General features: G+C 42.7%; 1 protein-coding gene across 4 annotated transcripts in view; it reads left to right on the top strand.

The window, feature by feature from the left end:
• Positions 1-12,043, top strand: part of UBA7 (ubiquitin like modifier activating enzyme 7) — a 912,980-nt gene that overhangs the window by 166,914 nt on the left and 734,023 nt on the right. For all 4 annotated transcript variants that reach the window (XM_069206847.1, XM_069206846.1, XM_069206844.1 and 1 more), the window contains 2 exons: positions 7,345-7,510; positions 8,517-8,710. In XM_069206847.1, coding sequence (XP_069062948.1) covers positions 7,345-7,510; positions 8,517-8,710 — 360 coding nt within the window. The remainder of the gene's footprint in view (positions 1-7,344; positions 7,511-8,516; positions 8,711-12,043) is intronic.

Here is a 12,043-nt window from a genome sequence, read left to right as displayed (position 1 = left end):
TTTGTAGATAAATCATCTAAACTTTGAATCAGTTTTACCTTTTTACTTAATTAAATCATTTTAGTCGTAGGTTGAAATGAGCACATTTTATCCAAAGTACAAGCTGAGGTCTGGGTTAAATCCATCATTTGTTTGCTCGCCATGCCAGTCTTGACCCTGCTCTTCATGGTAACAGTCCAGCCCGAACTGCTAGGCCAGGTCCTCCCTGGACTGGAAACAAGCAACCCGGGACTGTTTTCCAGGTATCACCCCTCATCAGCCAGACTAGCTTGAATCTGGTGGCATAGTGAGCACATGACCCACATCTGGGCATACCTTTTCCACTGTGGCCAACAAATGCAAAAAGAACTGATGATGGACTGAATGGTAAACAAATCAAACATTCAACCCCAGCCACAGATCTGGGTTAAATCCATAGTTTTTTTTTTTGCTCACCATGCTATTCCAGTTTGGACCCAGTCATATGCAAATCAGTCCTGATGCTGTTTCCCATGGGAACTATCAAGCCCGAACGGCCAGGCCAGCTCCTCTCTGAGACGGAAACAAGCATCCTGGGACCAGTTTCGTGATATCACACCTCATCAGCAAGGCTACCTTGAATCTTGTGGCATAGCGAGCATGGGACCACGGCTGAGCATACCCTTCCCACTGAGGGTGAAACTCAGATCTGTGACTGGGGGTGAACATTTGACAATGTTCAGCATTCTGTCCACCATATTTTTGTGTTCCAATACATTAGATTGCCAGTGCTTTTTTTCAATTCTTTTTCCATTTTTTTTATTTCTTAGTAATTACTGTGTATTTAAACTTGGTATTCTCATTTCAGTATTTGAAAACCAATACTAGCTTTTCTTTTTACCAATAAGTATAATATTTTCCTGCAATATGCATTAAAACTTAAACGGGTTTCCTCACCTGTTCTAAGTATGCATACTTACTAGGAAGTATCCATACAGCTATATTAAAATTCTAAGCAATGGCTATTTTTTTAAAATTTAAAATGTTTTATTGCAAGTGTATTTTGCTGCAATAAGAAATTAAAAAGTAACCATTGCACTAGATTGCCAAGGCCATACATAATGGCTTGTTTTTAACAATGTGTGCTGGATCTCCTGATCTCACGTGTTTCTCTCCACGTAGATCAGCCATGATTGGAACAGCATGCACAAGGCCCTGTTTCCACACTTTTACCTTAGTTACCTTTTCTTGCATTTTGGAGATTTTCCTCAAGGTTACTTCTTTTCTGCCACTTGCAGCACAGCTCATTGGCTTTAATGAAGTGGGACTTAATAATCTATTATTTGGATGCTGACTCTCATTGGTTTCTTGGGGTAGTTCAGCCTGATAGCCTCATGCACTAATGCTTTGTATTTTCTAGACTTAGTCAAACTGAAGCTGATCTACCTTGACAATCTGTTTTTCAAAGCTTTTGTTGAGTGTTGGGGTGTTTTCTAGGTCCTGTAGTGTTGTTGTGTGGGCTTATTTGCTCCCTCATATTTACCTCATGTTCATGCTTGCGCCTTCAAGGCCAGTACACACGCAGCCTCAGTGGCTTATGAATGACCTGTTTTGCTGATTGTGAATTGCAAAGGAGCTTCCTGACATACCCCTCACACATTTGCAAGCACTGGTGTAGATCAGATGCTCAGTTTGGTCAAGCCAGGCCCAGGCAACAGTATGCTTAATCCTTTGTTGTACTGGTTTGACTACTCTGCCGGTTCTTTTGCATCTTCTCAGTTGAGGTAGGGAAATTGTGACTTTATAGTCTTTATAGTTCTCCCTCCTCTAGATCTCATAATCAATCTCTGCTCTTTGTACATTCATGACTTTGGTGCTGTACAGAGAAACTGAAGTCAGGGGAAGCTGGTAGATGTGCCTGGGCAAGGAAGTAGCCAGAAAATCCCCTGCTTGAATTAATCACACGAGCACACAACACAAGCAAACACGACCTGCCTTAGAATAGTTCAGTTTATCCTTCGATTTCTCACTACACCCATCCTTTCACATTCCATATATATTCATGCACCCATCTGTCCATTACTTCACCATTCCATTAACCCCTCTATCAATCTATCCATATATCGATGCATCTGTCATATGCAGCCTTTCACCCTTCCACCCTTCCATCCTCCATTCTTTCACCCATCCGTTTTTCTGCCTTTCCATCTATTAACACTTTCACCCATTGATCCTTTCACTCTACAATTCCCCCTGTCACCCTTCCAGCTCTACGTCCCTTCACCCTTCCTTCCTTTCACCCATACATGCATTCAGCCTTCCATCCACCCTTTCACCTTCCATTCCTTTCATCGTTTCTTCCTTCTTTCCTATACCTTTCCTTCTTCTTTCTTTCCTTTTTGTATTTACCCATCTGTTTATCTCATGCTTACTTTTCTTTCCCACCTTTCTCCCCCATGCTCATATGTTCTATTTGTTATTGTCTGCTTTCTATTTTTTACTTTTTAATTCTCTGATTCCTTAAATATGCAGGGAAACCCATAATGGGTATTAGTGATTTTAGGTATTGCACCTCCCATTTGAATTACAGTAAAGGGCAGTGTAAATAGTATTGACCGTCTAGGGGTTGGTGCTAGTATATCATATCATATACCCTGGGCACCAAAGACAGTGCACCACAACCCACTGTACTATGAATGGAACACGATGAGCTACCACAGCACACAAACAAAATAATCAAAAAGTAAGCATGGCAGGCCATATGGTAGAGTCCGCAGACAGTGGTTTCAAAAGCCAAAGATTTATTTTTCGATAACAAAGCCTTTGTGAGATCCGGCAAACGTCACATCAAGTAACAGAAATTCGCATTCTCATTATCCCTGTCCTTACATTGGTTGTACCTGGTTTATGTACATACAGCCTTGAAAAAGTCACGTTCCGTGATGAAACACGTGTCGGCTGGCTGTTATCTGATGTGACGTTTACCGGATCTCACAAAGGCTGTCTTATGAAAAAAATTAATCTTTGGCTTTTGGAACTACTTTCTGTGGATTCTACATATGGACGGCCATACTTACTTTTTGATTATTTTCTTTGTGTGTTGTGTTATCTAGTCTTGTTTCATGCAGGGAAACCCATGCCATGGTATTCCAATGGGCTTCTAATTTTTTCAAATAATGAGAATCTTCTCACATTAATGCATATGGGACATTAGCAAGCATTAACTAAATTTTGCCCGTTGTGTGTTGCTTCTTAGTTTTCCATATTGCTTCTAAGCTGTCAGTGTTGCTTTTTCCCACTGTAATTAATGCTCTCAGTCAACAGATGTCTCAAATGTGACGGAGTGCCAAAGCCGCTACCTTTGTAACTGGGGAACAAGGTTCGAGAATAAGCACTGGTTCGCCATCCCGTGATTCTAGACAATTCATGTAATCACCCTGTGCCCCCCAAAAAATGAATCTGCACTTGTGTAATATAATTGGTGCTCCTGTAAAGCGCTTTGATGCCTGCTGGTCGAGTTTGCGCTATATAAAACTGCAAATTAACCGCAGTGATTTTGGAAAAGATTTTAAGCCATAAGTTATCCAGCACCAAATAGTCACATAGATACTGAACTTGAACTCACTTTAAAATGTATACCCTGTCATTCTTTGTGGCATGCAAAGGTGCTTTCAGTCGCGTATGGTGCAGTGTCTGTCTGATTTCACCAGGAATTTTTATACACAGGCAAAAACGCGTCCACACTCTCTCCCTCTCTCTGTTTGGAAAGACTTCAAAAATGTTCGTCATTTCACAAAGTAATGTGCTTTATCCCACTTACTGCACCTACAAATCCACATTCCTCTCTTTCTGCTGCCCCGTAAGCCCCTCTTGTGCGCCCTGCTTATTATATAATAGTATGTCTCAGCCACTGAAACCCTGGGATGAAAAAGTGTCTGTCTGTCCATGTCTGTCGTAAACGCTTCAGGAGAAGAATCATCTTCATAAGATATAGTCTCCCAGCTACTGACAAATGCAGCCTATTCCACTTCCATACTTGTGCAGCCACATTTATCATACTTTTGCCCTAGTTCTCCCCTGGGGCATCTTTAGAATTTTGAGGGCCCTGGGCTAAACATATTTTCAGGGGCCCTGTTCACAACAGATTTGAATTTATGATCAAGTTCTAGCTCTTTCTCACCCTCTTTGGCCAGGTCACTGACAATGTATAGGCACACTTGTCCAAATACTTAATGTGTTTACACCTAATATTCAGTGACAGTGATGTGTTTTCAATACTTGTACACGGCAGCAGCTCACTGACATTACTGTACATAACCTCTGAGACACCCTCCCATTTCTTGTAAGTGAGGTCCCGTTTTGGTCTTTTTTATGGATGCTGCATGAAACAAACACAACAGTTCTCTGAAAATGTCAGTAACAGTCCTTCACACATCACCGCATTAAAAATAAATGACAAGAAAACGGTACTAAAAACAATCTAAAAAATGTTCACGGTCATCAGGGGCCGACTGCAGTAAATGGGAAGTGCTTTAGTTATATGCAGGGCCGCTGGAATTATGTGGCAGAGAGGAACAAACTATAAGGCAGGGATGACCAATTTATGTGGCAAGAAAAGTCCAGTTATGTATTTACAACGCCAACAGCTCTAACACAAGCAAATGTGAGACCTATTGTTTTGCAAAGGCTTGTTGTGTCTGGGCAAAGGTTTCACTTAATTAGTACCAGTGTAACATCCAAATACGGTAATAAGCAACTGAAAGATGGCAGTCAACCTTTTCATAGGGCCTTGCACTGCTCGGCAGCACAGGTCGTCTCGATTACCGCAATTTTTGATGTAGAAAAATTTTTTTTTTTGTTAAATCTGCAAGTTATGCAGCAGATGAGGGATTATGACAAATCTAGCAAATCCATGCTTATGTGGAAAATGCCGCTTCTGCAGAATTCCAGTCTCCCTACATATCACCGAAGCACTTGCAAGCCAAGCAAACCATTTTAATGTTCGCTACTCGGTTTTATTTTAGTAAGTGTAATTACCATCTGAGATGCATTATCAAATCCTCTCCGCAAACAAAAGACACAGGATTGCAGTGTTAGGACATACCGCAAACCAGCATATAAATAATTCCATGGTTTATTTTTAAGGTCTCTTTCAAGTCTCAAGGACTGTTTGGTGTAAATAGTTTTCAATGGATTTTTAGTAGAGGCCCTGATACAGAGGATGGAGCTAACAAAAGATGTGCAGTTTCATACTTAGGAAGGTGTATAGGAAAAAAAATACTTTTTCACTTGTGGAATGAATGCCATTTTATGGTCTTCTAAAAGTTGGTAGATAAATAGGCAAAGCTGACTCAAAGATGGAAGAGGAGAAACAACTGAAGAATGTAGTTTAATGGTATTCACCAGTATCTCATTGGACCTTCCTTGTCTCTACCTTCATGCACACCTATTGCCACAGACAGCATTTTGAAGAGACAGATAGGTGGCTGAGAACACTTTATAAAACTACCAAATAAACAGGTCTTAGAGTACAAGCAGTATTACTCCCATCTTGGTGCATTCAGTTTCAAGTCCCTCTTCGCAGATCTTTATCCCACAGCCTCTGAGACACTGTAGAAACACTCTTCTGTGGGCTTTTTACATGCACATAAATAGGTGTCTTCTTAGTAAAGTGATTTGTTAGCTCCTGGTCTCTCACATGATCCATAAATGGTTTAAGGAATCTATGAAATAGAGAACGGGTAGGAACGGTGCCTTGATGTACTGTCTAGGAAACCTGGAAAAGGGGAGGGGTTGACCGGTCTTGCCCAACACACTGAACTCAACCCTAGTACTACCTGAATCACTCAGGGGCTACTCCCGCAACCAAGGCCAAGATGTGCATGTGTATACGGCATGGGAAAGAGCATGGTTTTGTGGTTATGACAGCCAAAAGATCCAGTGTGTGGCCTGGGCTACAGTGTAATGCAAGACAGGGCAGAGTTTCTGCGATGTTTGGGGCTTAACTCTGGGTGGTTGTGTATTTAGCAACCTTCCTTGCCACTGAGTCTTGGCCCTTTTAACTAACAACCTACTTAGGGTGATCCTGCATAGGTGCATCAAGGCATTATTTATCTATATATATATGTGTGTGTGTGTGTATATATATATATATACACACACATGCATGCTGTACATTGTCATTGACCAGTGATTCTCAGTTCTGTCGAAAGATCTCTGTACATACATGTACCTGGCCCAATCTGGTGTTCCAGTTAAAAAAAAATAAGTGTTTTGGGGGTCTTCCCGAAGGAGAAAATGATTTGGAATCTGTGTCGGTGGTTTTAAGGCATTCCCTTGGGATTCTCTATTCCATCTAGGAAAATAATCCATGCCACCCTGAGATTGCTGCTTTAACATTCCACATCAGTCAATGCTGCAATCCATCATGTTTCAGATTGACTGTCTTCTTGCAGAAGCATTTTGATCAACCTAATTGGCTGCAGTTCAGCCAATTAAATTAGCCGGAGCTTCCAGATCCTCTCTCCAATCCACTCCACATTTCTCTTGAGATCAACATAATCTGACCAAAATGAGAGCTGTTGAAGAGAAGACCCCTCCTATTGGCGAGGAATTCAGTCTGGAAATGAAAACTGTACCATCATTTGAGGGCTTCTGTTTTGACATAATTTGATGGCTTCTGTTTCCTTTAATGATATGCTTGAAAGTTGGGACAGCAAATACAAGTACGTTAGAGGATCAGGAGATTCTGCTGTAGGGATACAGGAAAACTGTATTGAATATGGCCTTGTATTAGCTACTGAGTGCTTTGACTTTCACTCTAGCTCCTTATTGGCACCAAGTGCCTGATGGCTCAGAGACTAATGCACCCACTCCAAAAAACTGTGTTGACCTCGAGGTCAAATCCTGGTGCATCCAATCAGCATTTTATCCTTCCCAGGTGCAATAAAGTAAGTACCATTGAGTTGGGTCATATTAAACATCTGTAATCTGTAAGAAGCACTAAGAAGATCCTAGTGGGTAAAAAAAAAGCATCCGTTAGGTTATGTTAAGGGATCTGTTAATGGATCGCTGTTTTTTTGTGTGGCAGCATTTTGGACTTTCTAAAGTATGTTGGTAGCTTATTGGAAGAGTTAGTTTAGCCAAGTTTGCTGTTGATTATGACCCCTTTACTGCTGCTATCAAAAATTACATTTAGTCTTGGAGATATTTGAGAGATGTTTATGAATATCATGTCCTTTCACTGCTTTGCGCCATATTGTCCTCATTCAATGAAACATTCATTCCTTGAAATACAAGACTTGGCCCTCAGACTTGAACCACAGGCGTTCACCCCACCATCCAGGAATGCCAGGACCAGTTATTAACTCTCTCTTCCCTTTGCAGAAGATGAAGTCTGAGACGGCAGCTCGAGCCACGAGGAAGATGAACCCGAACTGCAATGTGACAGCCCATCAGAACCGTGTGGCTCCGGAGACGGAGCACATCTACAGCGAAGAGTTCTTTGAGGGACTGGATGGAGTAGCCCTGGCTGTGGACAACTTTGAAGCACGTAAGGACCTTCACAGACGGCATGGTTTTGCATAGACAGTAGTGGTTTGACTCAGGAAGCTTGCCTTGAGCAGCAATAGAAAGTCGCATGGAAGCGTACGTTTGGAAGCTTTGCATAGAACATCTAAAGGGGCAGCCATTTTCAGACTTCTCATAGGAAGCAATATCAAAGCTAGGAAGCGCTGTCTTAGTGGTTACAATTTAGAATGCAGATGCTGCCTTTCCTGCCACAAGTTTGGATGATTTAAGGAAAAAATGCTTCGTATTATTGAATGTTCTGTGTATGTGGTGTGCCTGTGCTGGGATAGTAGGGTTGCTTCAAGCCACAAATGAAGTACCCACGTTTTGAAAGATGTGGGTCACTGCAAGTCAGTGAAAAAGGCGTGTTCATGAAGTTGTGTAGTGTGCTGCGTTGCCAGACTTGCATTTTGGTTCTGGTGTTCAAAGAATCAAATAAAGTGCGTGATGGAGGTGAGATGCATTCATAGTATTGCATGGATTCCAGCACTGGAATATCACTGGCTCTATCGGCCACGTTTCAGGGTTAGTCAAGCAGTTTGAGTGTTAGCGGGTGAATGGCGTTTGGTACTTGCTACAGTTTACGCAAGAGGTACATTGCCTGGGGGTGGGGTGTGCAGAAGGGTTACATTGTACTTTAACACTGTTTGGTTTCCCAGTAATGAAATACGGATGCATGAGGGGAGCAGTAGAGTGTCTAGAAGATGTGTGCATGGCTTTAGTATGAGAATTCTAGGGAGGATTTCCAAACAGGAACATTGTGCAGCTGCATTTTGAGTACTTGAATGGTGAAGACATTGGTTCACACTGCAGAATGTAGTGGGTGCACAGTACACTTCTGTGCTGTCTATCAGCATACTATTGCAAGCAGCAGTATTCCCTTTTAGTAAGGAAGGGCACGGTCTTCAAGGCCTTGGCACCATCTACTGATTTTGTTCTCCTCAACTGAGATGCTGAGCAGGTATTAAGTTATTTCTTGTTCTCCCCAGGCATGTACATAGACCGCCGATGTATCTCGTTCCGCAAGCCCTTACTGGAGTCTGGCACCCTGGGCACCAAAGGCAACACACAGGTCATCGTACCCTTCCTCACCAAGACCTACGGAGTAGCCACTGACAACTCTAATGCCTACCCCATGTGCACTTTGAAGAACTTCCCCTACGCCATTGAGCACACTCTGCAGGTATGGATACAACAGCGGTGTCAGAGGGGAGGGGTGGTGAGGAAGGATGGCTTGGGAGGGGGTCTGGTGAATGCAGGAAGTGGGACTTAAGGGTAGCCTTCAGGTGAGATCAGAGTGTACACATCAATGGGCCTGAGAAAAGCATCACAGAAAATCTCATCCCTGATGGAGGTATTCAATTAAATCCGGTAGCTTTCATAGTTGTGTACTGTAAAAGCCCAACATTCTGAACTCCTTTGTTGCCACGTGCACCACCTGATGATAAGCACATTGATTCTTTTTGGGACATGAATGTCCCCTGCATGTTGAACAATTATGTTCCGCTGGCCTGAATGTATTTATGTGGTTTCATGGTTTCTGGTTTTATCCCTAGCCTCACAATAATCTAGTGTGTGTACAGAAGTCTAGGCCTGTCCCTTGACACGAATGAGATCCTGATCTGTGATCCTATGACCTAGAGAGGTTCACCACTGTACATGTCAGGGGTTTCTAACATTGAACAGTGGTGGCAGAATACCCTATTTCAAGAATCAGTAGTTGTAACCAAGCATTTCTGTCCGTCACTGGAGTGGAGGCCTTTTGCCGTACGCATGTAAAGTTTTGCTTCTATGTGCCAACCCAGATCCTAGTGCTAACATCCCAAGTGTATGTTGTGCATGTGTGTGTATCACCAGTTTGGTACATGAATTCTATTTAAAAGTGAGACAGAATAATGGAAGCCTGTACATTCATATAGCATACCTGTGGACCATTCGTGTGGACAAGATGGCGGAGATCTTGCTTTCCCAGACAGTGTAATTTTATTGTTGATACTTCTGAAGTTGGAGGCAGGATACCTAGACCAGGAAGTAGGGAGCGAGGACAAGGCTCCTTTAGAAATTAGATGATGCCTTTTGCTGAGAGGAGCTGCTTATTAGTCCTCCTGTAACACTGCCATTTGGTAGATGGCGTGGTTAAGGATTGAACTACAGGCTCTGTGCTTCAAGGTGAAAGGGAACCATAGGCTAGAGCAGCCTTTTGCCTTTCCCCTCATCACCATTGAGTGTGGCTGATGATTATATCCAGGTGTAGAAAGCTCATACCTCTTCGTGCCTCTGTTGAGGGTGATCTAGGTTGGAGACTACCCTTCTGTGAGGAGCATCCATGCTCTCTGTGGTTCATGTGTGTGAGTAGTGCTTATGTGCCACACAGGGGATATGGTGCTATCAAAGAGCGCTTGGTGCTGATATGCTACAGAGGACATTGTTGGCTTTGGTTATGCCACTTGATGCTGAGGTGCCATACACGGTATGCTGTGCATTGTGTGCCTGGTGATGGGTATAAAGTTTTGTAATTCAGATATTATTTGTGATGGCTGAGATTACTATTTATCTGGACAATGTCAAAACAAAAATCCATACTGAGGTTAGTTGAGCAGTTAATTTGCATATCACACAAAGCAAGACAAGAACATAACAGAAACCAAGTGATCAAGAGACAGTTGACATTATATGTATGCATGCAAATGTACATAATTTCAGTGTGCTGCTAATGTGTATCAGGTGGATGGTGCAGTCTTAGCTGTCCAGAGACCAAGAGTTTCTCCGGTTGGCATGTGGGGTTACTCATGCATTGAATTGTAGGTGCTTTTAATTGGACTGTGGAGGAATGAGTCTGGGCTTAAGTGACTCCAGATGGGTTTGCACAGGGCCTCCTTCCTACCCTGAAATGTGGATGATGTCTGTGACGGAACCTCACCTGAGGGTTTAGGGATACTGTAGAGAATGGGCAGGCAGAGGCAGCGGAGTCCAGGAATGCCACCTGCAGCATGGTGAAAACTGATACAATACTGCCCTAATCAATATACCAATAACATACACTATACTTAATATTACTAAACAAACCAGAAAAGGGAATTCTGAATAAACAAACTGGTTAAGAATTCCAAAGATAGATAAAGTGGCAGTGTAGGCATCACACACTGTGGGCTCAATGAGTAAACGTAAGCTAGATCGAATGAAATCTGGGGTGGCTGAGGATGGTCATGGGCAGGACTGTGGACCTTGGGTACCCTCTAGTAAGCAAAACGACAGAAGATTGATTATAGCTGAGTCTTCTCCAGCAATTAGCTTGTGAGCTACTACTAGCTGTCTGGCTACCTGTGAGTAGCTCTCCTGTGTGAAGTCCAGCCTATCAAATTAGAAGCTTTTGATTGGTTTAATTAACATATGTATAGCAACATTTTAAAAAGTGTGTAATAAAATGGTTGAATTTACAAACTATATTAAAAGCTGATATATGTGATAAAACATGTGGCTTCAAGGAGACCTATTAGTCATATTATGACCTTGCTGCCAGATACACTGCAATTATGGCTCTTATACATTACACTTGTTGAGTAATTCCAAATTGACAAAGCCTCTTATATTACTTCTAGTGACCTTGATGCACTGAGGTGATCACTGCTGACATTCTTGCCAGGGGTGACTACTAATGTAATTGTGTCTGAAATGGTGACTATTACAACACTAATACTACTAGTAGCACGGGATGATTTACATTGAACATAAGTAGCTCTTACTACAGAAAAGGTTGGAGACCCCTGATATAGCTATAGTATGTTTGCTGGTGATGGTGAGGCAGCCTACGATCCAACTGTAAATGAGCTGGCAACGCTGAAGTATTGTCCAAGGATGGTGGCATAACGAGGCTGGATCTTCATAGGATGTTTGGTGTGAGGCGCTGTCTGGGCTCCTGGTAGTAGCATTCAGCTAGAGCAAAAGATGGGAAAGCAGCTAAGGCAACTTGGGGCATTTAACCCTTCATAGTTCAAACATGAACAGTTCAGCACAGTCTCTAGGATAAAGGGTCCCTCCCAGAGTGTGGAACACCTTGTCCACCCTGGTCGGAGACGGTGAAGTTCACCTCTGGCCTTTCCCTGGCATAGGTGGGGAACATGGAATGTTTTGAGACACACTCAGCAGTCACATGCAGACTAAAGATGCACAGCAGCATCTGCAACTAGCAGAGGCTACATGTAACTACAGGTGATAGGCGCAGAGAGGATCATTAGCTTCTCAGTCACACTTCAGACTTCAGGAAGCAGCACAAACCTACAGTCTGGTGACAGAAAGAGACACAAGGTAGCTTTGCCCACTAAAACAGTCCATCTTTCCGTAAGCTTCTTAAAATGGGGGTTTTTATACCCTTATCTTTCCCAGGACGACTGCCAATGGAAACAGACAACCAATCCAGGTACAGGGCTTCTTGGCTCCTTGGCACCAAGCTTGCCAAAGGGAACCTGCTGTCAGAATGGTCACAACCTTTCTCCATTTTGTAGGTTGAGCGCGAACG

This window comes from Pleurodeles waltl, chromosome 9 (assembly GCF_031143425.1).
Source record: "Pleurodeles waltl isolate 20211129_DDA chromosome 9, aPleWal1.hap1.20221129, whole genome shotgun sequence".
NCBI lineage: Eukaryota > Metazoa > Chordata > Amphibia > Caudata > Salamandridae > Pleurodeles > Pleurodeles waltl.
The sequence above is the reverse complement of the archived record's forward strand: the minus strand, read 5'-3'. Positions and strand labels throughout refer to the sequence as shown.